Below are 27628 nucleotides of genomic sequence, written 5' to 3'. Positions count from 1 at the left end.
GGGCAAGTCTGACAAGTTAGCCAGAGGGCCACTTTACGCAGAAGCCTCAGACAGCTGGGCTGGAAAGGCTGTCAGAATGCTCAGGTTGGAGGGGAGGCAGGTGATTGAAGAGTGCTGAGAACATGGGCTTGAGAACCGGACAGCTGGCTGGCTGGGTTCCCATCCCTGTTGACTAAGGATTAGCTCTGTGACCTCAGGAAATTACTTCTCCCCTCTATGCCCTGGGCTGCTTTCTGTAAAATGGGGGAAATAATATACCTCAGAAAGTTCCTGGGGGAATTAAAGGAGACAATGGTGGAGCACAGGGCACGTGCTCAAAAAATGGCAGCTACTTTTATTATTATTACAAGGAAGCAGGTCAAGAGAGGAAAAGGGCCTTGCCCAAGATCACACTGCAAATGAGAGGCATGTGATTTCTTAGGCCCCACAGGCGAGGTTCCAGTAACCCGAGGCAGATGGCTTCTAGACAAAGGGAGTCCTCTTTCAGGACAGAATCTCAGGCAACAGATCTGTTAAGAGTAGGAAAGGCAACTAAAGCAAGAGAACGATGGCAAAAAAGGACATCCACGGCTTGCCGTCGGTGGGTGCATGGCTGAGGACAGCAGCAGAGGGTCAAGGCCAAGGGCGGACGCAGGCGGAGACTTGGAGCACTTGGGGACGGGGCAAGAGCAGGGCCCAACAACCAATCGCGTGACGGCTCCTATAAGTACAATCACTTTGTGCAAACACGAGGCATTTGGCACACCAGACTTTTATTTCACAGCATTGATGATCGCTCACCACTTTCAGAAACGACAGCCAAGAAAAAGGAAGTGGTCCTCCCTTGGGGGCGTGCAGCTCATCTGGGTAAGCGGACCCCTGCTCGGGTCAGTTCGTGAGTCCCTTTCTGCCATTCCCTTACCCGGCTGCGCAGGTCTGATATGATGGCTGTGAGGTCGATGTTCTTCCTCTCGTAACCCTGCAGCTGGTCTTGGCACTCTGCCAGCTTCGCCTCCGTGATCTTGAGAATGTCAGGCAGCTGCTGCAGGTCAGCCAGCTGGGACTGGAACTGCCTGCGTGCCTGGAGCGGGGGAGAAAATCCCACCGTCGGGAAGGGCCCGGGCAGCATCCTTTGGAGTTAGGGCAGGGCCACCCTGGCCCCAGATCCACAGACGGAAGCACAGCCTGCTCTCCTGAAGGCCACTGAGGGTGTCCGGCTGTTCTCTGGGGGGACACACTTGGCCCTGACCTGAGCCTGCCACTCCTTAACTCATTGAGTAACAGCACCAGGACTCAGGCTAAGGGCTCTCGGAATTATTCAGTGAATTCATACAATAACCTACAAAGTTTGATCCTAAGGACACTTAGGGTCAAAGGCTCATTTGCCCAAGGTCACGGGCAGAGACAAGATTAAAGTCTAATCTAACTCCCAAGTGCCTAGGAAGGCCGTCACAACCTATAGGTCAGAGGGAAAGGTACGACCTATCTGGCCGTAGTCCCCCTTTATATTAAGAAGACTGAGGACTAGAGAGGCGCAGTGACTTGCCCCGGGGTATGCCACAAGTCAGGACTCAGCCCATCTCCAAGGTCACTATGAATATGATCCCTTTTCTTCTAGAAAAACAGCCACGCTGTCTCTAGGAGAACAAGGGTTTCTGGGGAACAGGACATGAGGCATATTTTTAGGTTGGCTCAAAACAGACACCACACTGAATGAAACAGGCATGCCTAAGACCTGGCAAGTCTGTGGATTTAAATCCACTTGAGTGTTCCAAGCAGGAGAGATTTTTCAGGAAATTGGAAAAAGAAGAGAACCAGGAGGGAAAAGGGGGTAAAGGAACACAAGAGAGTGGACATGAGAGAGAGGAAAGAGCACATACACGGTCGAGGGACCGGCCCAGCAGTAAGAACATCTGTCGGTCTTTCTTATCCACAGCAGGGAGGGTGAAGGCAAACGAGAGGGACAGACGGACGGACGGACGGACGGACAGGGAATTGGGTGGGGGAAGAAAGCCAATAAGGGGAGCAGTACCGCTTCAATCTCTTTGTTCATCTCATCTTTAAGGATCTTGTTCTCTTTGTCACAGCGTTCCAGCTGGGTAGCCACTTCGTCTGCTTCCAATCTGGTCTTCATCACCTAGGGACCAGGCAGCATCTTGGGCAGAGCCTTCCACACCCAGCCCCTGCCCAGGAGAGGCCTCGTGGCGACCCCCCCCCAGCCTCTGGGAGATGCTGCCCTGGCAAGGCAGGGGCGCCTGAGAGGCCTACCTGACTCTTATAGTTGTCAATCATCCCCTCGTAGTTCTTAACTGACGCCTTCAGCTGCTGGACCTCAATGTGTGCCTGATTCAGTTTGTCCTCCATCGGAGCGAAACAAGCCTAGAAGGGGTGGCTCGTGAGTGACCAACCAGAAGGTTCCAGAGCAGGCGGTCATCCCACCCTCAGTTCCTATACCAAGGAGCCAGCAAAGAGAAGCCCCACCTATTCAAACCCACACCAGCCGTTTTCCTCAGAGACGCATCGGAGCAAGACGCCTCACAGGACCAACTCAAGTGAATATAGATGCAAATGAGTGATGTCTGTGTTTTCTTGTTCTTATCACAAAAGCAATAACAATCACAAAAGAAAATGGATATAAGACCCAGAAAAATGACTCATGATGCAAGATACCTTGGTTTACGGCTACCTATTGACAGCTGTGTAGTGACTTTATGTTTTTCAACAAGAATGGGATTATACTGTCCACACGGCTCTGCTACATACTTTATCAACTGACAATTACATGATGAACTCCTTCGGAGGTCAATAAATGTCCTCTTACAACCCAAATGCTCACCTTCGCAGAGGGGGCACAGTCAGTCATGTATCTCAATACAATAAAATAATAAGCAGTCATCTTTTTAAAAAGAGATAAAGCTTAAAAAAACTGACCTAACAAGACATCCATGAAACATGGCTGAATGAGGAAAGCAAGCTGCAGAATAATGGATGGATGAAAGGGTGTGTCTGTGTTTGAATATGTGTTAGTATTGGTGGGGGAGAAACTGGAAAGATACACATCAACAGTTAACAGACACCTTTACTTCCACATCCCATTTCTGTAACGTTTTAAGATTTTACTGTGAGCTGATTTTACATTTGTAATTATAATACCTAAGAAAATACACTTCTACAAACATCCCTGAATGGCCACACTGTATTACACTACACAGATACCATCCCGTCACTAACCTCTCCACTAACTGTTAGACTTGGAGACTGTCTTTAATTTGCACAACAACAAAAGAAATACCCTACCCTCCCACCAGAGTGGCTAAAAGGAAAAAAGACTGACAATGCCAAGTGTTGACAAGGAGACACGCAGCGACTGTTAACTCTCACATGCCCCTGATGGGAGTGTACATCTGTACAACTAGTTTACTGTGTGGTAACATCTACCAAAGCCGAACTTACACACACCACCTTATGACCTGGCAAATCTACTTCCAAGCGTATAACCTGTAAAAACACACCCACTATGTCCATCAACAGATGAACAAAGATGTTCTACAACCCCGATGTCCACCCCCCATAGAATGGATAAATGTGCTGTGGCGGTGTTATACTGTACAGCACTGAGAACGAATACCCCCCCCCCACCCCTGCACACAGGGGCAACCTTCACAAACAACACTGAATAAAAGCTACGTAGGCACCAAGTTCAAAACCAGGCAAACTGATCTGTGATGATATCAGTCAGGATAACGGTCACTTTTGCAAGGGGTGTTTGTAAACAGGTGATGTCACCGGGATGCCAGTAAGGTTCGATAAGGGTGACGGATGACAGTGTGTGTTCATTTTATGAACCTCTTCATATGTTGTATTTTCTTAAAATCAATCTTAGTTAACAACAACAACAAAAATCAGTAAAAGATGTTACTGTCCAGATCAACTGAAAACCAAGATCAAACCTAGCTCTGAAATGTCACCCTCTGTTCAGGTGCCTCTCGCCCCAGGACTCTTAGGAGGGTGTATAGCAAGCTGTTAAGAGCTAGAGCTCCAGAATCAGACTCAGGTTCAAAGCCCAACTCCAACATCCAAGGGCAAAATCTTGGCAAGAAACGTGACCTTTCCCTAAGTCTGTTTCCTTTTTCTATAAAATAGAGATAATAACCACATTACTGGGAGATTAAAATGAGAACTAACGCACTGAAGGGGCCCAGCAGTCCCCAAGGAGAGTCAATGTTAACCTCAAAGTCATGTCCACTGCTCGTGCCTGGGCGGAGTGTGTCATGTTAGGCATTTCACGTGCATCCCCACATTCTCACAAAGACCTCCCACTAAGGCCACTGCAGCAACAAAGGATGAGATCTCTCACCCAGGTCAGAAAGCAGCTAGTAAGAGGCAGAGCCAGGACTTGAGTCTGGGCCTTGCTGAGTCCAAGGCCCTCCTCAATCACGCTGCCCCCTCCAGGCCCTCTGAAGACCCTCATGGTCATTTCAGGGGCTCAACCAGGAATGCCCAGCCATCAGCCGCTCCACTGTCCCAACTGCCTTGGCCCCGGCTCTCACTACAGACCTTCAGCCTCTCGTTCTCTAGCTTGAAAGCAGAATACTCAGCAGTCTGCCGGTGTAGTCTCTCCACCAGGCTGTCCCGGTCTTCCCGCATCTTCTCCTCCAAGGTCTGTTGCTGGTTTACAAGATCTGTCACTCGGCTGGAAGGTCACAAAATGAAAGCAGACAAGGGGAATCAATTACACACAGGTTTTGAGGAACCGGGTCTTTGTGTGGCGTGGGGTCCAGTGTTCCTACCCAGGCCACATCCCACGTCTCGGCACCCTGCCTGCTTCCTAATCTCCACTCTGAGAAGCAGCTGCATTGTCCTGCCCCGGCACTGCCACTTGTGATATCCCCATGTAGCCCACCTCTTGTAACCGACTTTAAGATTTGTCTCGCATACCACCCCTCCAAAGGACTTCTCCGTTCTCAGCCTCGCAGGAGGCCAAGACACTACCTGACGACAAGGACCAGAGACTCAACCCCTTTCCCACACCCCACAGCACCCCCTGAACCTCTCAGCCGGTCAGGTCTTGAAGTTAGGGCAGAACTCCCAGGCTGGGTGGTCAAGGATACCCCAGGGGTCCCTCTCCCTCTGGCACGTAGCACACTGGGGTTCTGTGTCTCCCAGGTGAGGGCAGATGCCGTGATTGGCTTGTTCACATGTGTGAACACTCACCTAGCTCCGGCAGGAATTGCAATAAATGTATATGAGATGAAGGGAACGCAGCCAACTCCGCAGCTGGCTGCCCACCTGCCCTTACACCCTCTTCCTGCCCCTCAGTCACTTACCAGGGCTAGAATCCAAGATCACAGCCCAGGGGCTCAAAGAAACCGGGGCCACAGATGCTTACAGACCCAACGCAGAACCTGTCCCTAGTGTATGCTCTCAGTGTCGGTCAATGATGGTGCAGTCAGCAAATACTTACAGATCACTGACGAGGCCCAAGCCAACGCATCTGTCGTTTGACCTGGCAAACTCCACCTCACCTTAAAAACCCAGCTCAGACTTCCCTCCTCAGGGTACCTCTCCCCTATCCATATATCCTTCCACCTTAATTATCTGTTTTCTCCCATTAGATGGAGAACTTTCTGAGGCTAGCACCTGGCATAGGGCCCTGCACATAGCAGGGTCTCAGGATATATTTACTAAATTGAGCTGAATACAGCAAAAGACACCTCCTCAGGGAAGCTTTTCCTGACCGGAGACTAAGTTAGTCTGCTGTGACCCATCCTTAGCCCAGGGAGCCCAGGTGCCTGTAGCCCCATCTCCTCCGCTGGAGTACAGGCCTACCTCCACGAGGGCAGAGAACGCATTTGTTTTACTGCTATAACCCTGAAGGCCGGCAAATAACCTCGTATATGATAGATGCTCAATAAATATTTTTAAACAAATGAACACGTGAATATAGCTGGCTCTGAGAACACTTGAATAGCCACTGTAGAGTACACTTTTGTCCTGTATAGGCCAAACCTCTGACCTACTGACTGGCTGGCAAAACAGCAGAGAGACACAGAGATCACCAGCCAGCCCAGCCTCCACTGTGCCTGGGCCCACATCCTGGGGTGCACAGATTAGGACCCAGAGCTGGCCCAGGAGCTGGAGTCAGGCCTGGCCTCTGTGACCAGGGAAGCCTGGCCCCTCCCTCCACAGTGCCTGCTGATGGGGTAGGACCTCAGGACTGGGGCAGGAGCTAGGACCCCAGGTCCAACCAGAAAGCCCATCTCAGGGCTGTCCACGTCTCAGTCCAGTGCCAGCCCTGATGGAGGAGACCGAATGGCAGCCATGTGAGTGATGAGACCTGCCTCAGGTGGCCAGCCTCCTTCCCCCTGCACACCCACTTCCCTCCATCCACCCATGCTCCCTCTCCTAACACTGACGTACTCGTTCAGGACAATAATTTCCAGCTCGAGGTCCCCCTTGTCTTTCACCACTTGGTTGTAGCGGCTCCTCCACGATTCCAGAGTGGATAAAGCTTCAGCAACATAAAGATCCTGGGAATATGGAACAACAGGGCCTGTCAGCCTGGTGTCAGTGCTGAGGGCGAGGTAGCTGGGGGCTGGGTCACCTGGGTGACCCCTCACCTGGGAACTTAAACCTCACTCCTGCAATCCCTCTCTAGAGAGCACCGAGAATGACAGTGGGAGGCCAGCGGTGGATTCTAGAATGCCAGCAATCACATGCACCCTGTTTGCAAATCCTTCCTTAACTGTCATTCCCACCCACAATACTGATGTGATTAAATGGTCCTACATACCCTCCAACCGTCTCCAGCCAGCCACCCGACCCCATTAGCACCCTTTCATCCATTTCATCCCCCCCACTCAGCCATCCCACCAGCCCATTCACCTGCTCCACTGCCATCTTCCCTGAATTCACCCACCCAGCCACCTCTACCCAGCTTTTCTACCTGTGTGCAGCCACCCACGCACTACTCACCTATCCAGCCACCGCCCCCCGCCCCACTTCGAGCAGCCCTCCCCAGGGCAGGCCTGTTACCTTGTCAGCAAGTTGCACGTGCAGCTGCTCAGCATACTCCTCGCTCTTCTCAGCTCGTTCCTTCTGGGCTCGGATGGCCTTCTTCAAGGACTCTTTGTCTCGGTCTCCCTTTTGCTTCAGTTCCTTCAGCTGCTCCATGATGGCCTCCACTTCCGCCTTGTGCTGGTTCCCACTGCGCTCCAGGTTCTGGGAGGGGAGAGGTCAGGGGTGAGGGAGAGAGGGGTGAGTAAGAGGAAGGAGAGAGAGACAAGAAAGGCAGGGGGGAGGCAAGGCAGAAAGTCAAGGGGAGAGAAGGAGAAAAGAGGCCCAGTAAAAAGAGGAAATGGGGGAGAGGGAGAGAACGGGTCATCCACTGTGTGCAGCAGCTCGGTGGATCACTGAACCCACCAGGTCCCAATGTTAGAACAGAAGTCTTCTGCAATCCTTCCCTGAACTCCCAGCACAGTGGTCATATATCCCTCAGTCACTCAACAGAGCTGTGACCTCAGAAGGTCCCTGGCTTACACATGCAAGCAGCATCCGAGACCACCCTCTCCTGTGGATAGTTAACAGAACTGAGGGCTAAGGGATGAAGTGACTGGCTCAGGGGCACGGAACCCAACCCAGTTGCTGCGGGGAAGGGCACCGAAGACCTCCAGGTCCACTGCTTTTGCCATTGTCCCAGAGTCTCTCTGGAGCACAAGTTCTTTGGCAGCAGCTGCCCCATAATCCTTTGGGGCAAAGCCTTCCTGAATATGATAGCCTTGGCCAGGCCACCGCCCTTGGACTGCCAGGCCCCTGCCCCCATCTTCCCCACTTGTGGGGCCAGCAGGTACCTTGATCTGCATGCATAGGCGACTGTTCTCGGCCTCTTTGCACCGAAGCTGTGCCTGCAAATGCCCTCGCATGGACTCCATGGACTTAGAGAGCTCGGATGCCGTCTTTGCTTGAGCCTTTGGAGAGACGGAGAAAGTGAAAGGGCTAGGATTTGAACCCACGTCTCCAATTCCAGAGCACACCCTACCCACTAAGCTCTGTCAGGGATGGTACCTTCTCACATTGTATTTCCTGGAGGAGCTCTTCCAACTCCTTGTCCTTCTCTTGGAGCAGTAACAGCAGGCGCTGAAGGGGAACACACACTGTCGTGAGCTCCCTGGAGAGGGCAAGGAGGCCCAGCCCAGAGAGGAGAGAAACTCCTGTGGGGGCCTGGCCACCAGGGCCCGAGGTCCCAAATACACTGGCCCAGGTCACAGACCCTGGTGGGAAGCAGCTAACATCTGTGTTAAATATTTAAGACAATAAACATGTATTTTATTTTGTAATTTAAAATAAACTAATGTTAACTGTGGAGAACACTGGAACACACACACACACACACACACACACACACACACACACACACAAAACCGCTAAAGAACCCCCACAACAACACCCAACCCAGAGATCGAGACACACTGTTAACATACATTAAGAAGTCGTCAGTCATTTTGTTCTGAAACTTACACTCCCACATTTGCCCTAATGTGATTAAATCTTCTACATCTTCTGAAACAGCAGCTTAATGTTTCAATTGATGGATGTATCATAATTTGCAAAAGCCTCTGGAGCTGGGAATGCAGGTTTAGGCAACATTGCAATTCCTGCTGAGTTCTCTCGCAGCACTGAGGGCCAAGGGCCAAACCTTGGGAAACGTGGCCTCCATCTCCTTTCTCTCCCTCTCTGACTCACAATAAGCACTAATACATCCAAGACTTCAAAAGATCTTGGGACTTAAGAAACCTGTTGAACTTTTTGTTCATGCCCGCCAATAGTTTCCCAAATGTATTTGGCCATGGATCAGCGCCCCCCCTTTGCTTCTTGCACCCATTAACATCTTGAGGTACTTAGGGTTCCATGGAATAGACTTTGGAACACACTGCCTTGGGAGCGACTCCCAGAATTGGAATTGTTGAGTCAGAAAGTCTGTACCTTTTGATAGCTTTTAATCCGTAACACAAATAAGGAAAGTCAGGTGACAGATTCTGATGATTTGTTAAGTCCATCACCATCACCACCATCCCTCAGGTTGGTGTCCAGCTTGGTGGTTCAGGTGATCAACTAGACAAGCCCAGTGGATCAGGTAGGACAGGGGACATCAGCCTATTTTACAGATCATGAAACTAAGACCCAAAGGAATGTCAGGGCAGGGCTCCAGCTCTGTTGCCAGTAACCCACAAGAGCAGGTGGGGGCAGGGAGGGGCTTTATGTACCGCTTTCTCGGAGTCCGCTTCCGCCAGCCGTTTTAGTAATGCTCCTTGTTGCTCCATCAGCTTGTCAGAATCCTTTGAGGGAAGGCAAAGGGAAAGCCACATCATGAAGCAATGAACCCCGGTGGCTACATCCTATCGATTCTTTTCCTTTTCCAAAATTAGAAATTCCATTTCTAATTATAGAAGTAATAAATACATTACATTCTCACGATAAAATATTTAGTGAACACCGATGAAGCTCAAGTCCCCCTCATCCCCATCCTACTGCTACTAGTAGTTTGATGAGTGTCCCGTCCATCCTTTCTCTATGCATTTATATATAGTGACCCGTAAAGAAACAGTATGTTTTGGGGAGCAGGGCGGTGGGAAGGGATTAATGTCTAATTTTACCAAAATGATATCATACTGTATTTTTGTGCTACAACTTGATTTTTTTTTTAAATGGCTTTGTTGAGATATAAATTCAGATAAAAGTCACCCATTTAAAATGTACAATTCAATAGTTTCTGATACATTACATTATTAATTTTTTTTAACTGTGGTAAAACATTTATAACATAAACTTTGCCATTTTAACCATTTTTAAGTGTAAAATTCAGTGGCATATACATATTTATAGTACATTCACAATATTGTGCAATCATCACTAATACCAGTTCTGGAACGTTTTCATCATCCCAAACGGAAACCCTGTACCCAGTAAACAGTCAGTCCGCATTGGCCCCTCCCCACAGCCACCACTAATCTGCTTTCTGTCTCTAACATGTTATTGCATTTTTAACATCTCCCCATTACTTCTGGGCAATAAGGCTGGTCCCAGGTTTTGCAGCTACAAACTGCAGCAATGGACATCACTGGGCACACAAAAAGTGTTTCTTTAGGGTTGATACCAAGAGGAGGGGCGCTGGGCTGGCAGGTGTGTGATCTGTGGTAGCTGTAGTGCCCTGCAAACACGTACACTGATTCCCATTGCCACAAGGAGGACATGACGGCACCGGGCAGGAGCCAACCTCTGTCTGTTGCCAGTCTTTGCCAGCACACCTCCTGCTATTTTAATCTGTATTCCCTAATTATTCTTAAGTTTCTTAGCCATTTGAGTTTCCTCTTCCCCGAACGGCTCACACACTTGCCCATTTTCCCACTGGGATGTGTTTTGTGACTGTCTCCATTCTTCTTTCTGGGCACCTGAACAAAGTATCCCTAGGAGGAGGCTCCCCTCTCTTTCCCTCTCGTCCCACAGGTCCCCTACACCAGTCAAAAGAAAAGGGATCTCTGGTCCCGAAGTTTCCTGGGGACCTAGGAACTGAAAGAAGCCAACATTGTGGTTTTTCCAGCAATAAGAGGCAAAGGACACGGGATGACAGCCTAGGTCAAGGACCCAGAGCTTGAAGCTGCTCTCACTGCCCATTATACCATGCCCCCGAACCCTCAGGGGGACACTCCCCAAACTAACACATGACTGCACCAAATCTCCCATTCTAAGGAGCAAAGCACTATCACCACCCCCACATTACAGATGAGGAAATCGAGGCTGGGAGATCACACAGCCGGAAGTGGCAGACCTGGGCCCTAAGCCAACTGACCCCAGAGCCAGAGCAGCCCCCGACCATAGATTGCTCTCCAGTAAACACCGAGATGGGGGTGCAGCCCTGAGTGCCACATGGTCAGGAAGAGATGAGAGCCTGGACTGAACAGGGAACACCTGCTGTGGGTAGGAATGCAAATTAGCTGACCCTTCATCTCTAGTGGGAGAGTCGACACTTCCAGGAGGGTAGGAGCTACAAAGTCAAAAAAGGAAGAAAACGGGGGCCTGCCCGGTGGCTCAGGCGATTAGAGCTCCATGCTCCTAACTCCGAAGGCTGCTGGTTCGATTTCCACATGGGCCAGTGGGCTCTCAACCACAAGGTTGCCGGTTCAACTCCTTGAGTCCCACAAGCCACTGAACTCCCGGATGGCTCAGTTGGTTGGAGTGCGTCCTCTCAACCACAAGGTTGCCGGTTCCACTCCCGCAAGGGATGATGGGCTGCGCCCCCTGCAACTAGAAACGGCAACTGGACCTGGAGCTGAGCTGCGTCCTCCACAACTAAGATTGAAAGGACAACAACTTGACTTGGAAAAAAGGCCTGGAAGTACACACTGTTCCCCAATAAAGTCCTGTTCCCCTTCCCCAATAAAATCTTTAAAAAAAAAGAAAGATCCATAAAAAATAATAATAATAATAATAAATTAAAAAAAATTAAAAAAGGAAAAAAACTGGGTAAGAAGAGGTTGTCTGAAGGCCCCCGTCCCAGGACAGACAGCAGCAGAACCCCACCATCCAACAAACACCCTATCACGTGCTCGGCAGCCAGCAAAGCCCTTATCCATGCATCAGCCCTAATTTTCCGGTTTTACAAGCAGGAAAACTGAGGCCCAGAGAGGTAAAAATCACCCGCCTGAGAACACCGAGCTAGAAATGAAACAGATGTAACTATTGTAAGAGAATATTTTCACTATAACTAGTAAAATTCATAGAAATATATTCTAGAAACTCTCAAGCCCACCAGGAAAGTGTACACGAGTGCTCAACATACTGCTTGTCATAGCAGACAACTGAAATTAGGTCTCCATCAACAGAAGAATGGATATCTAAATTATGGTATTGTCATAAAATGGGATGTAACTGTGAAAATTAATTACCGTAGGCCTCAAGGACAAAAATGGATGAACCTCATAAAAATATTGAGTGAAAAAAGCAAACTCAGAAGAACACATGTGGCACAATCCCATTTAGGGCAAGTTTGAAGACGTGCTCAACAACGCCAGATGTTGTTCAGGGATGTGTACGTAAGCAATGAGACTATCAGATTCGAGATGAAGGTCCCCTCTGAGGGGACGGAGACGAGGTCATCACGAGAGGATTTAACTATGTGGACAAGGTTTTGTTTGGAAAGCTGGACAGTGATGTACACCACGTTATGTCACTTATTTTAAATATTAATTTTTAAAAATAAAAACAGAGACGTTGACAATGTTGGAAACAAAACAGAAACTAAGAAAAATGTCATCATTCATCAGGCCGGGCATTTTGAGACTCTTGGTATCCCTTTGGTTTGAACCAAACAGGAAGAGAGCTGCTTATACTGTCCATCTTTTCAGGATCATTTGCTAATATACGTCAACAGGACAATAAGATTGACTAGGTAGTCTATCACCATAAGGATTTATTCGGGAAAAGGAAAAAGAGCTGCAGCAACATCAGAACGTGCGGACCCGGCTAGACACGTGCACATTCTGGCCTGTGTGCCAAGATGGAGGGTACAGAAGGCAGGGAGACAGAAAGTTCAAACCACAGAGGTTTATAAGAAGGAAGTTACAACCACAGAGGTCAACTAGGTGGGCTCATGAACCTCCATGAGCTCAGCTCCTCCCATGGACCTCCCAGCCTGATCAGTTTCCTTCAAGTCCCAGTTCATCTTTATCATATAAACTATATCTCAGAGACCATCATTTAAGAAAACAAAGTGATACCATACAATGTGTGTCTGTCAGCCATTAGTCTTTCTTCTATTCCACCAAAGCTCAGATGCAATACTCTCCCTGTTTTGCTGCACGAGCCCTGGCATGGGCTGAGCCCCTCCGACTCCCCACTGCCCTTCTCCTGACTTCCAAGGTCCTTTCTGTACCACCAGGTCCAGCTTCCACATCTGAGACAGCCCTGTCTACCAGGTGCCCAGGTGAATGATTTCATCAAGTCTTTCTCCGGCCCTCTCAGGTCAGGCAGCAACAGTATTTTCTTTTTATAGAAGAGACTAAGGCTCAGAGAGGATGGGCACACGGTACTGGAGGGATGGAGCTGAGTCCACAGGCCCTTGGTGGGGCGGGGCCAGGAGCTCACCTCTTTGCTGTGCTGTTCCCTCAGTAGATCTCGGAGGGTGCGGTTGGTCTCCTCAAATGTGCTCAACTTCTGCAGGAGAAGCTCCTTCTGCCTCGTCAGGGTATTGATGTCCGTGCAGGTCATTTGTTTCTCCTGGAAGACAGCAAGCAGTCTTATAAGGTACAGGAGGAGAAGGGAGGAGCCAGCAGGGGCAGGCCACACAGGGGACGTAAGAGGTGCTGGCGCCAGCAAGCCCAGGCGAGAAGACCTGGGCTGTGTGCAGGGCCAGAGTGGTGAGGGCAGGCTTCCCAGAGGTGCTGGACCTGAAAGGATGGGCCGGCACTCAGCCTGCTGAGAGCAACAAGTGGGGAAAGGGGCTGGAGAGCTCCATGTGGGCAAGTGCAGTTAGGGCAGGCTTCCTGGAGGAAGCGCAGAATGACAATACCTGGTGGCTGATACTATATTTGCAGGAATCAAAACGCATGCCTTAGCTCACTGTGATCCCAGGAGACCCATGACGAGGTCTCTTCAGAGGCCCTGGCCATCAGAGTCAGCCTTGAGGGTCAGGTCTGGGAAGTGAGAGTTGGGGGTGGGGGCTGAGGAGTTACAAGTGCCCTCCCCCAGCCTGGACATGTCATAAAGTCAGCCTGATGACTGCGTCAAGCCCCCAGGGGGGCGGGGCAGGTCTGCCTGCCACTCACCGTCTTCAGCTTTCCGATGGTGTCCTTCAAGGCCATGACTTGCTTGGCGGCAGCAGCCCCGTCCATTTCCGCCTCCACCAGCTTGGACATGAGGCACTCCTTTTCCTGCTGGAGGTGTTTCTTCTGAAGCCTGGGGCCAGAGAGAACAGGGCTCTGTGAGCCCTCTCAGGCCCTGCCTGCCCGGAGGCTCACCTCACAATGCCCTGTGAGGCTCATCTTCTGGGCAGGGAACAGTGGGGGAGGGGGAAGGGCTGGCCCTCTGGCTTCTGGAAAGACACCTGGGCACCAGAGCAGAGTTTGCGCCCCAGCGGACATTACACCACCTGGAGCCCTGCTTGCCTCTCGGCCACTGGCGTCACCTCTGCCACCGGCCACTGCCGCGGCCCCCTAACCACCACGCACAGATCTGCTGTTGAGCCTTCCCATGCCCTCTCCACGATGGAGCAGAGTCTGCTCACACCGTTCCCTGCTTTGAAATCCTTTCCATGGCTCCCAACTGCCTCAATGCAAACTCCTCAAAGTGCCTCCTGAGAGCCGGCCCCTGCTCGCCTCACTCTGGCCTGCTTCCCATGTCTCAGCCGCAAACTCTTCCCATCTTGGGACCCTCATACAAGAGGGTCCCCAGCAACCACCTGCCCAACTCCAACTCCTAACCAGCCTACAGGACTCCCCTGAAATATCGCTTCTTCCAGAAAGGCTTCCCTGACCGCCTCCCCTCACTACAGTCTGTGGGGGGTTCCTCAGCTCTCACACTGCGACTAGGGTAAACTGAGGAGAGACCGACCGGGGGCAGGGACGCCTTACATAGTAAAGTCCTTCTCCTCCTTGATGCGCTCGATATTGTGCCTCAGGACTGTGTTCTCATGCTCGGTCTCGGCCAGCTCGTGGGCCACCTCCTCCAGCTCCTCCTTCCGCTCCTCCAGGAACCGTTTGGCCATCTGGCGCTCCCCCTTCTGCATCTTGACCTGTGCAGGGGCAGCAGGCAGGGGTCACTGAGGTGCGGCTCCCCCCTCTGCCTCAGCGCTAGGCCCTGTGCTTCAGACCGAGTGAAAGGCACCCTGAGTGCGAGCTGCATAGGCACTGAGGTGCTCTGGGTGCAGTCTTAGTTACTGACTGTCCCCAAGCCTCTGGGCAGATGTTATTCCTCTCCTCATTTCCTCATTGCTGAGGAAACCGAGTACAGAGAGCCCGCGCAGCTTGCTGGTTAGGGACAGAACCAGGGTACAAACCATGGTTCAGCTGGCTCACCACAGGAAGAGAGATGTCACAAAAAGGCCCTGGTGCTGTGGGCAATGAAGGAAGAAGGGACTGTTGCCAGGCAGCCAGCCTGATTCTCCAGGAAGGCCCGTGAGCCCCGAGTGCAGGGAAGAGAATTAAAGATACAGGTCACCTTAGGAGTCAAGACCTAGGCTTCATGCCAGCTCCACCAACTTCCAGGTTGGGGGCCGTGGTCTTCTGGGTTGTTCCAATCCCATTGCCATATGCCACCCCAAGACACAGCCCAGCAACTGAGGACAAACTTCCTTCACTTCTTTGGTTTTTTGTTTTTTTTACTTTTGTGTAAAATGGAAAGTAGGAGGCCCCAGTGTCCTTCAGTGGGGACAATAATATCACTGGGTTCATTTACTGTTGTAAAAAATGAAAACAGGCCATCCACACAGAGCATCAGGCAAGATCAGGGCCAGGCCTGGGCTCCGTGCTCAAGGGAGAGGGATCCCAGGTCACCCCAGCAATCTGTCCAGGGGCATCCGAAGCCCTGGGCAGCCTGCTGAGAAGGATGGGAAGCCTACAGAGAGGCAGCCGGATGGGACTGCCCACCAGGACCCACTTGTCCTCGGGGAACTAGCTCTCCCAGCCGCCCCACCTCCCTCACCTCAGATTTGAGACAACCAACTGCGTTCATAAGACTGTCAATCTTCTTATCATAATGGTTCATCTTACAGTGACCCGAGTCATCATCTTCTGTGGAGAGGTCACTTAACCGCATCACTGAGACCAGCTTTTCTGAAGATGGTGGCGTGATCTCCAGGCAATGAGGTGGATTCTGACGGGAGAGGACGGAGAACAGACAAACTCGTAAGGCAAAACCGCAACCATTTCCACCACACGTGCTTGTCCAGGGAAAGAGCTAACGTGGCTAACAGGACAACCACAGGGTCCCCGGGAGGAAGAACATGCCACAAAAGTAGTAACTCCTAAAGCAAGGGATGTCTTCATATACCTAGGGTAGAAATAAAATATGTCAAAAGTCTTTGAAATAAATATGAATGCATGATGTGGGTAGTTGCAGAGGTACACAAATCTCTGTAAAAGGTATTTTAAGGACAAGAGGAAATCTGAATATGGACCAGATATTATATGATGTTAAGAAATAAAGTTTTTAGGACTAATCATTGTTATTTTGGTTACATAGCAAAATATTATTAGAAACGCATAATGAATAATATACTATAGTATGATGTCTGGAAAACATTTAAATACATCAGCATAAAAAATTGTTTTACATGCATTTGCCCCTCAGATAAGTTTATGTAAAACTGTGTAACACTTTGCTTTTAAGACTTCAGAAAGGACAATATTATAATCTGGGGACCAGGGTTTCCATGGGTTTTGATAAATTCAACTTGGCTCATTCTGTCAATTTATTCTAGTATATTAAGTAGTTGCTACTTCTCATCATTTGTACAGTTCTTCGCTCCTTTTAAGCCGAGGTGGATGACCTTCTGTGCCAACTTCCAAGGAAAGATCATGGTTATCAGGAATAAAAGGAAGTGTTTAATAAGGGTGTAACTGTTATGTCAAGCAAATAGGACTTACAGGGGACAACTTAAAAAATGCATGTGTCTTTGGTCCCAGCAATTCTATTTCTAGGAATTTATCAAGAATGTCTAAGGGCCAGCCTGGTGGCTCAGGTGGTTGGAGCTCCATGCTCCTAACTCCGAAGGCTGCCAGTTCGATTCCCACATGGGCCAGTGGGCTCTCAACCACAAGGTTGAGGGTTCGACTCCCGCAAGAGATGGTGGGCAGCGCCCCCTGCAACTGGCAACAGCAACTGGACCTGGAGCTGAGCTGCGCCCTCCACAACTAAGACTGAAAGGACAACAACTTAAAGCTGAACGGCACCCTCCACAACTAAGATTGAAAGGACAACAACTTGACTTGGGAAAAAAAGTCCTGGAAGTACACACTGTTCCCCAATAAAGTCCTGTTCCCCTTCCCCAATAAAAAATCTTGAAAAAAAATAATAATAATATCTAAGAATGTGAATCAATATTTAAATTCAAGGCAAGGATATAGATAAACGTATGACGAGATAGTATTGGTTAAATATGTAACGGTACAAATATACACACAATGGAATACTGCCTTAAAAAATAACGTGCAATGCAAATACAGTCAAAATGTGTTAAAAAAAAAAAAAAAGAATGTTACATATGTGGTAAGTAAAATACGATCCCTTGTTACAAAAATCAAAAGAATGAGTCTGTTCGTAAGATCAGGAAGGTATGCACCTACCTACACATGAAATGGGTCTTCTCAGGGTGGTGGGATCGCAGGTCTTTTTTACTTTCTTCCTTGTACTGATTTGGATTTTATAATTTGTCAACAATGACTATGCATTGTTTTTATAAGAAAAAAGTTACTTTTAATATTTAAAAGAAGGATAATAGGAAAATATATAGATATTATGATGATAATGAGTGGGGGGAAAAAACAACATAGGAAAAAACCTCTGCATAGTTAACAGTGATGGTAAAGTACCAAAATATTAGTTTCAGGACAGTGATTACCCTTGGGGGCAGTAGTGACAGGAATAGGACCAGAGGGGAGATTCTAGAGGAGCTGGTGACATGTTTCTTGAGCTGGGTGATGGTTACACAGATCTTTCGAAAAACTTGAAGCAACACATTTCTGATGTGTCTTTCCTACACTTTTCAACAAAAAAGTTTGTAAAACTCAATAGCAGGCATGTTAGAACAGGATAATTATAGGTGATTGTCTATTTTTCTGCATTTTCAACTTTCCATAATAAAAATAGATCACTTTATTTAATAATAGGGTAGAGGAAAAAAAATCCAGACCTTCTTTCTCTCAAAGCTAATCTTATGTATCAGAAGGGTTTTTTTTAAAAAAAAAAAAACAAGAATCCCCATATGCATGCAGCAGCTTCTGGGGTCCACGTGCAGCTCTACTGCAAACTTCCTCTTCCTAGGGTCTTTTCTCTCTTGTCCATAATAAAAGGGCCAGGCTGGGGTCTCCCAGCTACATGGAGGGCCCCTGGAAAGTGGAGAAGGGCTGGCTCAAGTAGCATGAAAGAGAGCTACTGTTTGAGAGATGACAAGTCACCTCTCTGGGCCCCTCCTTTTCTAGGATCCTGGGGCCCCGAGACTGGAAGAGACATTGAGCTTTCCAGAGGGGACCACAGCTCTTAGCAACGTACGTCAACAAGAGTCAATTTCTACAGCGGCATAACTTTGATGTATACCTTGAAAATTACCGAGTGTTTTCACTTTTTTGAAAAGCACTTTAAATTATAAAACATAGTATGCTTGTTATAAAGAAATTCACGCAGGCCACAAAAAAAAAATACATAAATAAACCATTAAGAGCTTCCCACACTCCAGAGGTCATCACCGCTTACCACTTCTTGTATATCCTCCCAGAAAACGTTATGCACATACAAACATATCCATACACACGTGGACACACATGTGCCCTTTTCTGCACCACTTGGGCCAAACTCTACATGCTGTGTGGCTCCGTGATTCATTATCACGTGTAAATATCTACCTCAATCTTTCAAATGGTTGCATGGTATTCCATTGTATGGGTGTATCATAATTGAACCAATACCCTCCTGATAGACTTAAGGTTGCTTCCAATTTTTCTGTTACAAACAATGCCATAACAAATATCTTTAAGCACAGATCCCTGTACTCTTCTGTGACTTTTTAAGGATAAATTCCTAAGTGCTAAACTATAGAATCACTGTTTGGATAGATGCTGCCAAACTGCTTCCAGGACAGTTCAATCAGTTTCGCGATCCTCTTAGAACTGTCTAAAAAGATTCGTTGACACCCCGTATGCTTGCCAACACAAGATATTTGTAATCTTTTCAACTTTTTCCCACTCAATAAAAATAACTTTTGTTTTTGTTTTTAAAATATAGTTTTTAATTTACATTTCACTATTTATTAGTGAGATCCCCATGGTAAAAAAACGTAAGACATCATTTGAATTCCAATCTTCTTTGTACTGTACATATATATATATACATATATATATATACACATATATATATATATGTATATATATACACAAACTGGCCAGAACAGTTCTCATTTATTCCCTAGAATAATACTCCATACTCCCTTTGCCTCTTTGGGACAAATTGGTAAATCAGGGAGTCAAAACCATGAAGTATGACTATAAACTTCAGACTAATTACTTTTATTTTTTATTTCTAACTTTAAAAGTAATCAGTAAAAGTAATCAGAAAAAGACTGAATCTTTCACAATAGATCAGGTATCAGCATCTTAAAGTAATCTCAAGTCCTTGACTTGTCCCAAATAATGAGATCTTTGTCTAAAACATGACCAAAAGGCCTTGTCCTATCATTGAGTTTCTCACTGCAATTGACTAGAATATAAGCAGAAGGAAGGCACGTCTGCCAGTTTGCAGCTATAACCCCAGTGCCCAGCAGTATCTGGCACAAGTCTCAATAAATGGGCAGGAATTACTGTACAGATGGATGGATGGATGGACAAGCAAAACATGTTGAGGCTAAAAAAAGAGACAGTTCTCTTGGATTCTTGACAACTAATACCAAAGGATGTTATGCCCCAGCAGATTGCTCCAAAAGTGGCTTTGATGACATCTGTGGAATATGGACATGGTCTTTTATGGAGACCACCTCAGAAGAGGCGATGCTTTCTTGGATATGTACACACTGGCATATATATATTTTAGTTATACTTCAGATACTATCACAGTTACATGGGAAAAGACATGTGGCTCCTCACAAACAAATTAGAAGCCAAGAGTACAGCCTCTTGAATGAGACCCCTCTGAGTTCTAACTCCAGCTCTGCTACTTTCTCTGAGACATCACTTCTCCAGGCCTTGGTTTGTGCATCAGGGGTGGGCAAGACCTACCACAGAAGATGCAGGTACTTCCAGGGTTTAGCAAGGCGCTCAGTAAACAGGACCTACTGGAATGTGTCTAACAGCTACAGCCGACCCCGAGTCCTACCAGCTCGAGTATGAGGCCTGCTAGACCCTGACCAGTCCGAGAAGAAAAGCCTGAACAGAGCGAGCCTACCTCCCACTTGCATCCCACATGCCGGGCAGGTGACTTTCCAGGGGGCATCCAAGGTACCTTGGTTTTCACCCGGACACTCCGCCGCACATTCACGGTGTCCCCTTTCATTCCGCGCTTATGAGATTTCTGTGGAAAGGGACAAACCCAGCGTCACTTACCCACACAGCTGGCTATGGCATCACTCTAGTGGCATCCATCTCCAACTCTGCAGGGGAGCCTCTTCTAAGGCTACTTCTGCTGTCATTTCTGGATGACAGTCCTGCCTACCTTCTAACTAGGCAGCTGACCTCCGAGAGCGAATGTCTCTCAAACCTTGGGAGTTAGCAGCACAAGGAGGCTGAGCTGGAAGGTGTCGCCCTGCTCCACAGCCTTCACCTTGCCCCACTGGCATGCTCCTACCTGGCTGCTGGTCGCTGACGGTTTCGGGAGTTTTTTTATATGGACGTGGACAGGGGTGTTCTCATCCACATGAACATGTAAGGGGGGAGTTGAAGAGCGGTCCTTCATGGTTCGCTTCTGGCAGGCCGGGGAGGACAACACAAAAAAGGTTGATCTGTGGATGAGTAAACTGGGCATAAAAAATAGAGCTCAGTCTCTGGGGCCACTGAAAGCCTAGCCACCAAGCGAGCAGGACTGCTACTAACTACTGGCATGCAGGCAGGAACGAAGGTGGGAGTGCCATTCAGCAGACTCCTGCAGAGATCCCAGCTGAAGACCACCAGAGATCCAGGGCCAGCTAAGAGAGGGGGTCTGCAAGACCCGCAGGTTCTACAAAAGAGCACAAACCCGGCCCAGGTCCTCAGAGCTGGCTCTCTGGCCCAGCCTGCTGGAATGCAGAGCTCCTCCTTAGACTCAGCACAGCACAGCTGGGAAGCAGGTGAATCCTTCCACACCGTAATCTAAACCGGGCATGCGCGTTAGCACAGGAAACACAAAATGATTAGGGCGCAAAATAAACCAGGCAACAGGCAGGTAAGAGACGATGAAAACAGAAAGCCGAGCTAAGAAGGTTCTATGGATTCTAAAGAAAATATAAGCAAGGCAAAACCCCAGCTACATACCCACCATCAGCGCCTATCCCCTCCCAATCTTTTGTTATTTTTTTCTTCTTCATTATTATTATTATTATTATTATTATTATTATTATTATTATTATTTAGAGCACATTAAATATGTTCTAAAGACTTTTAAAATTTTTCTGGAAGGATTACGACAACCTCCTCACACCTGGCAGCCTTACCATAAGCAAAAAAACAAAAACAAACAAACCAAACAGCCACCCAATCGCTCAGCAGGATCTGCATGAAGGCACCTAGCAGAGTGCCAGGCCACAGTGGTGCCAGCAGGGTAAGGCAGCTCCCGGAAAAGGTGTGCAGAAGCAGTTTGAGCAGAGCTGCAGGCTGGAGGGTGCACGTATGCATGTCACCTACCGTCACAGTCAAACTGGGTGCGCCACAAGGTGTCCTCAAGACCTTTTTCTGCGTGAGACTTGTTACTCCGTTCTTCCCACACGATGGAAACCTGCACCCAGGCACAAAAACCAGATGGTAAGCAGAAAACTAGGGCTCTTCTATTTCCTAGATCTCCTGAAATTTTATACTAGATGTGGTGGGTAGCAAGTTGATGGCTAGGAGAACCAGTCTGGAATCATGTGGCACCCTTTACACGAGGCACCAAACAGGCATGGTGTGCCGGCAGTGAGATGGAAACTGGGGTGATGGACATTTGCAGGGCTGGCCTCTTAACCTGCCATCGCATCACACGTATTGTGACCTTTCACTGAAAAGCCCAGCTGTCATCCTGTCAGGTGACAAAAAGCAGGCAGCACATGAGCAACAGCCAAGGTACTAGTTTGGCTAAGGGTAAAAGTAAAAGTGCCCAGCGTACTGCCCAGAGCAGAGGTAGCCCTGGAGAAATACTCAGTGAAAGACTGACATAAAAAGACAGAGCAGTAGGCTCAGGAACAAAGTCCCTGGGACTCAACTAGATAAAAGCAACAGTCCAATATTCAACTAACAGGATGAAAAATTACTATTTCCTAAAATGTTCTACTTGCTACTCCTTAGGCTTCTCGGAAGCAGGGTTGTTTTTGTTTTGTTTTGGTTTGGTTGTATACCATGTGTCACTCATCTTGCTTATACATAAACAGCGCCATCGCCAGCTTTGCAAATAGAGCAACCATTTAATCTCCAAAATTTGGCAGCAGTACATCTGAGAATTCCAGGATGGGAAGGGACTTGAAAAGTTTATTCGATCCATCCCGCTGCCTCGGGACAACACTAAAATATGACTTTACCCTCCCCACAAATAACTTGGAGAAAATAATGCAACATAAAAATGCAATATAAAAATTCTTGAGCCTTTTAGGATGTGTTTTGCTATATGTATATCACACCTTGATTAAAAAAAGAAAAAATACCGAGCCCTACCACCATGTTTCCCCAAAAATAAGACCTAGCCGGACAATCAGCTCTAATGCGTCTTTTGGAATGAAAATTAATATAAAACCCTGTCTTATTTTACTATAAGACTGGGTCTTATAATAAATAATTAATATAATATAACGTCTTATGTTAATTTTTGCTCCAAAAGATGCTGCTTTTGCTCCATTAGAGCTGAATGTCCGGCTAGGTCTTATTTTCGGGGAAATGTGGTAATCATTTAGCCAAGGAAGACAGAATCTGAGCAGATTTTTTTCCCCTCCTCACTTAGAACATCTCTGTTCACTAGAAGCCAGCAGACTTGGGTAATCTCTCCCTCAACTGGGATTCCCATCAAACACTTGGACTCCATGAACACCTTGCTAACTGCTGCATCCACCTCCTGTATCATTGTTATTTTTTACTTGGTCTCCTTTCAAAAACCATCTACGCCTAGTAATCCATTGAAACAACAATGGTGACCCTATTTGCTACCAGGAACTGGGGCAGCTGGGGAGGGAGGGAGAACTGAGATCATGTGTCTGAATTTTTTTCCTCCTTCCCCTTAAAAATGATTTCCAAATATTTTGGTCCAGACTTTCAGTACACTGAACAGGAAAGCTGGAAAAAGAAGCCTCCAACCTGGAGGCCCCTGACCACCTTTCCCTGCCCTCCAGTGGAGGGGCCCCCACATTGGCAGTACCTGGGGGAGCCGCCTGAGGATGAGGCAGACATGACTAGGCATCAAAGCCGCAAAGGTGGACAATTGGGTCAGCAGGCTCTGCTCAGGGGGACCCAGAGGGGCTTGTCAATGAGAATCTCAGGGGCCCAGCATCAAACGTCCTCTCTGAGGGGGAGGAGGGAGGAAGCTTTGGGGGTGGCACTTGGATGAAAACTTGGGAGGCGCTCCTCTCTACTGTCCAAGTCGCACAGCAACTGTCCTGCCAAAGTGGGGGGAGATAGGAGAGGCTGAGCGCCCCGTGTGACGGAGGCCAGTGGGCGGGTAGGGGGACGCGGTGGGAGCTCCCCTCCCCAGGGAAGAACGGGCGGAGGAACTTCGAGCTAAAGGACCGCCACACCCAGGCCCCACCCAGGAGGGAAGGCGTGTGGCCACCAAGGGTAAAACCTGAGGTGCTGGCTGGCTTTCGTGGAGGGCGGGAGAGAACCGCTAGGGCCCAAGTGGGCCCCAAAGGGCCAGAACCCACGCAGGGAGCTGTATGATTGGGGTATATTCTGGGCGGGACCAGGGCAACTGTCTCCTAGGAGAAGGGGCGTTCCCGTCTAACAGATACCCGGAGAGGACCAATAGTATTTGAAGGAGCGAGGAACGGAGGTTTCCGGGGATAAAGGGGCGCTCCGCCGCTAGCAGGTAGCCCCGACTGCGGAGGGAAAATACCCTGGCGCAGCAGCAGCGTCCGGGATCTAGCATTCGAGTTAGAGCGGGTTAGACGTCGGGTTGTGCAGGGAGCGGGGCGGGACCCCAGAGAGGTCCCCTGTTAAGGCAAATTAGCCAGCGGGTTCGGGGAGCCGGAGGCGGTCCCGGGGGACAGCGCTACCTACAACGAGCGGACAAATAACTGCTGTGCCCAGGCCCGCGGGGAGGGAAGGGCGGACGGGGCGACGCCCACCGGCAGGCGAGAGGGCGCGGGGCCAGTCTCCGTCGGCGGACAGAAGGGACGACCACCCACCAGCGGGCAGGAGGGAAGCAGTTTCTGCCCATAGAGAGAAGGGCGAAGCCCTGCCAGAGGGCAGCAGAGAAGCGAGCCGAGCCCCGCCGGTGGCCAGGTGAGGAGGGAGGCAACCGGCCCGCCCGTTAGCGGGAGGAGGCCCGCGCCGGTGGGCGGGGCGGGGGTCCAGGTTCTGACGGGAGCCGGCCGAGCGCGCCCGAGGGCTGCAGGCGGGGGCCACCCCGGCGGGGGCCATCCCGCCCCTGGGGACTAGGCCGGGCAGCGGCTGCGGCGCGCCTCGGAGCGCCTGGGGTCCCGCCTAGCGGAGGCCTCTCACCAGGAGCGACACGGCTGCGCCCAGAAACGCCTCCTTATGAAGTCGTTGAAGTCGGTGGCCAGGGTCGTGCCATGGAGACGCCGTGGCGGATGTAGTCCGGCTCCGGCGGCGGCTCCTCCCCGCTTCCGCCTCCTTTTCCGACACCCGGTCGGCAGCTCGCCCATTGGCCAGTTCAAACCCCGCCGTGAGCCTCTCGGGTTTCGCCATTTAGGCTTAGCCCCTGGCGTCACAGAGATGCCCCACCCCGCCCGAAACTCCGCCCGCTTTCGGGCCACGCGGCCCGTCGCCATGGAGACGCGCGACGCTACCAGCGGGCTTTGCCCGGGCTAGCCCCGCGGTTCAATGCCCAGCTAAACCCCACCGCCATCGTTACCCTGCCTTCGGTCCTCCTCGAGTCCCAGAACTCAAAGGAGTATCAACTCTAACTCGCTCCCTTTGATATGTTTTAGGAAGTGGGCTCAGAGATGGGGCACAGAACAAGTTAGTGGCTGGAGCTGCACCCTGCTTCTGGAAATCCAGCCCTGTCTCTACTTCGCTGTTGGTGCAGAGAGGGAGCCATCCTCTGTGCACCGTCCAGACTCTCCTCCTCCCACATCGCCTCTGTCTTTGTCCAGACAGGAGGAAGGGTCCGAATTCCCCTCGCTCCTCACTGCCCTCCTGCATACTGAATGCCGCTGTGTCTACAGACCTACTCCAGTGAGGTTCTCGCTCTGCCGCCAGCTTCTCAACTAGTATGCTTCACTGTCAGCCAAGCATGAGGGGCTGTCACGTGCCTCACGGTGCCGCCCTGGGTTCTGGGAGACTTTAGCATCCTCAGGGCCAACCCTGGCTTCCAGTTCCTTGACATGCTCATCTCCGTGACTTTCCCCTGCACCTCAGCCATGCACCCCCAGGGTCACACAACTGGTTCACCTGAAATTTTAAATTCCAGCTGCCCCCTCTCCAAATAGAACCTGCGTTTCTGCTTTGCTCTCACTATCTAATGTCTACCAGGTTCATTCTTCAGTGTTAGGGAGCCTTCCCCTCCCTTTGACCTGTTCATTTTCTCCCTGTTGAATAAATGAGGGATTCCCCAATCCCTTTAATCCAATCATCTGAGGCTCCGCAAAGACCAAACCCACAAATCATTGCCTCCACCCTCAGCTGAGCCCTACGACTGCCCAGCACTTGTTCTATTTGTCCCTGGACCCCTCCACCTCCCCACGGAGGCTTTTCCAAACCTTTGCCTCTTCCCCATGCCATATCCAACTCTCCTTTTTCTTAGAGAAAAATAAAGCTATCGAATGGGATTCCTTCCACCTCCACCCTCCCTCATCTTTGACTTCCCCCACTCTCAAGTCCCCCCTTCAGAGCAAGAGCTGTCCTTGCTGCGCAAAATAAACTTCTTGCCTCCAGGCCTAGGTGAAACACCTCTGTAAAATGTCTCTTGCTACCCCCAAGACAGGTGTGTCAATGCTCCCACCTTCATTGAAGCAATATTGACTCCTAACAATGTGCTAAGCCCAGTGCAAGGGACACTAGACCAACACATCCCACCAGTCTTCAAGGAGCCCACGGCTGACCACTGGAATGGGACAGACCAGATGAAATGATTAAAGCATTTCCCTCCACACCTTTTGAAAGAGTTGGCCTGTGTGGTTCCCCCCACCCCTTCTTCTGCCCAAGCAGGGTATGTAAAATGTATTAGTTTGCTAGGGCTGCCATAACAAAGTGCCACAAAATGAGTGACCTAAACAACAAAAATATATTGTCTTACAGTCCTGGAGGCTGGAAGTCTGAGATAAAGGTGTCAGCAGGGCCGTGCTCCCTCTGAAGGCGCTGGAGAAGGTTCTGTTCCAGGCCTCTCTCCTGGCTTCTGATAGTTTCTTGGTGGCAGAACTCTAGTCTACACATGGTATTCTCCTTGTGTGTGTCTGAGTCCAAATTTCCCCGTTTTATAAGGACACCAGTTATACTGGGTTGGGGTCAACCCTACTCCAATACGACCTCATCTTAACTAATTACATATACAATGACCCTGTTTCCACATAAGGTCACATTGGAGGTTCTGGGGTTAGGACTTCAATATATAAACTTGTGGGAGACAAAATTCTGCCCATAACATGGTGCAGATGGTTGTTTGAAGACATATCATAGAACAGACATTAATGAGGCCACCGCCCAGCTTAAGAAATAAAAGAGACTTAATTTTTTAAACCAGAAGACACTATCTCAAAATGTTAACACTGGTGATTTTGTTTTTCTCCTTGTTTTTCTAAATTTCAACAATGAACATGGGCTTTTCTTGTGTGTTAGAAATAACCACAAATGAAGGAGCAGCTGCAGCTCTGGGCCCGAGTCCTCCAGCTCAGGCTCCAGACTCCATTTACCCAAGGGCCCGATTACCAGTTATTTCCATCCAGGAGCACCTTCCCCAGGGGCCTGATGCAACTGCCACAGCACTGCCCCAGGGAGAAGGAAGAGCTGGGAGACAGAATTCTCCCCTGCCCTATCAAGGTTTGGCTCCTCTTGGACCCTTTGGCCAACCAATCACTGGCCGGGGCCTCTGAGGCTGGATGGATTCTGGGCTCAGCTGACAGTCCTGGTTCTACGGTCGCCCAAACCAGTGGTTCTAAAAGTGTGGTCCAAGTACCGGCAGCATCAGCATCACCAGGGTATTTGTTAGAAATGCAAATTATTGCACCCCACCCTAGACCTATTGAATCAGAAACTCTGGGGGTGGGGCCCAGCAATCTGAGTTGTAACAACTTCTCTAGGTGATTCAGGTGCACTCTAAAGTTTGAGAACCACTTCCCACACACCATCGGGAGGGATCTTGGAGGGTAAATCTTGTCGTTCCCCTTCATTTTCAGAGGGAGAAATGGGCATTTTACAGAGGAGAAAAGGACCTGGCTAAGTGGCACAGACAGTTAAAGTGGCAGAGGGGAAACTGGAAATTAGGTTATCTGTTTCCAGAGCCCCCCACAACTTGTTCTGATTCAGACAGATTTCCCAAGTCCATCTTGATTCACTCTGTCACTGTCTGAAAGGTCACGTGATGCCAGTGACCATCAGCGCTGGACTCTCTCCATGCCAGTCACCAT

At 49.4% G+C, this 27628-nt stretch overlaps 1 protein-coding gene across 15 annotated transcripts in view; it reads right to left on the bottom strand.

Annotated features, from left to right (window-relative positions):
- Positions 1-24898, bottom strand: part of ODF2 (outer dense fiber of sperm tails 2) — a 29373-nt gene extending 4475 nt beyond the window's left edge. The window contains exons 1-18 of one of the 15 annotated variants that reach the window (XM_033123227.1): positions 24546-24724; positions 21552-21642; positions 20908-21020; positions 20521-20674; positions 20122-20247; positions 15673-15843; positions 14604-14764; positions 13800-13929; positions 13120-13251; positions 9243-9314; positions 8044-8115; positions 7830-7946; positions 7015-7200; positions 6400-6509; positions 4537-4672; positions 2248-2358; positions 2012-2116; positions 902-1060 (exon numbers count right to left, since the gene is read on the bottom strand). In XM_033123227.1, coding sequence (XP_032979118.1) covers positions 902-1060; positions 2012-2116; positions 2248-2358; positions 4537-4672; positions 6400-6509; positions 7015-7200; positions 7830-7946; positions 8044-8115; positions 9243-9314; positions 13120-13251; positions 13800-13929; positions 14604-14764; positions 15673-15843; positions 20122-20247; positions 20521-20674; positions 20908-21020; positions 21552-21642; positions 24546-24709 — 2310 coding nt within the window. In that variant the 5' untranslated portion in view covers positions 24710-24724. The other 14 variants (XM_033123228.1, XM_033123231.1, XM_033123230.1 and 11 more) reach the window with 14 other exon arrangements.
- Between the last annotated feature and the right edge of the window lie 2730 nt (positions 24899-27628).

Source organism: Rhinolophus ferrumequinum, chromosome 12 (genome assembly GCF_004115265.2).
Source record: "Rhinolophus ferrumequinum isolate MPI-CBG mRhiFer1 chromosome 12, mRhiFer1_v1.p, whole genome shotgun sequence".
NCBI classification, from domain to species: Eukaryota; Metazoa; Chordata; class Mammalia; order Chiroptera; family Rhinolophidae; genus Rhinolophus; species Rhinolophus ferrumequinum.
This window is presented reverse-complemented; position numbering and strand designations above follow the sequence as displayed.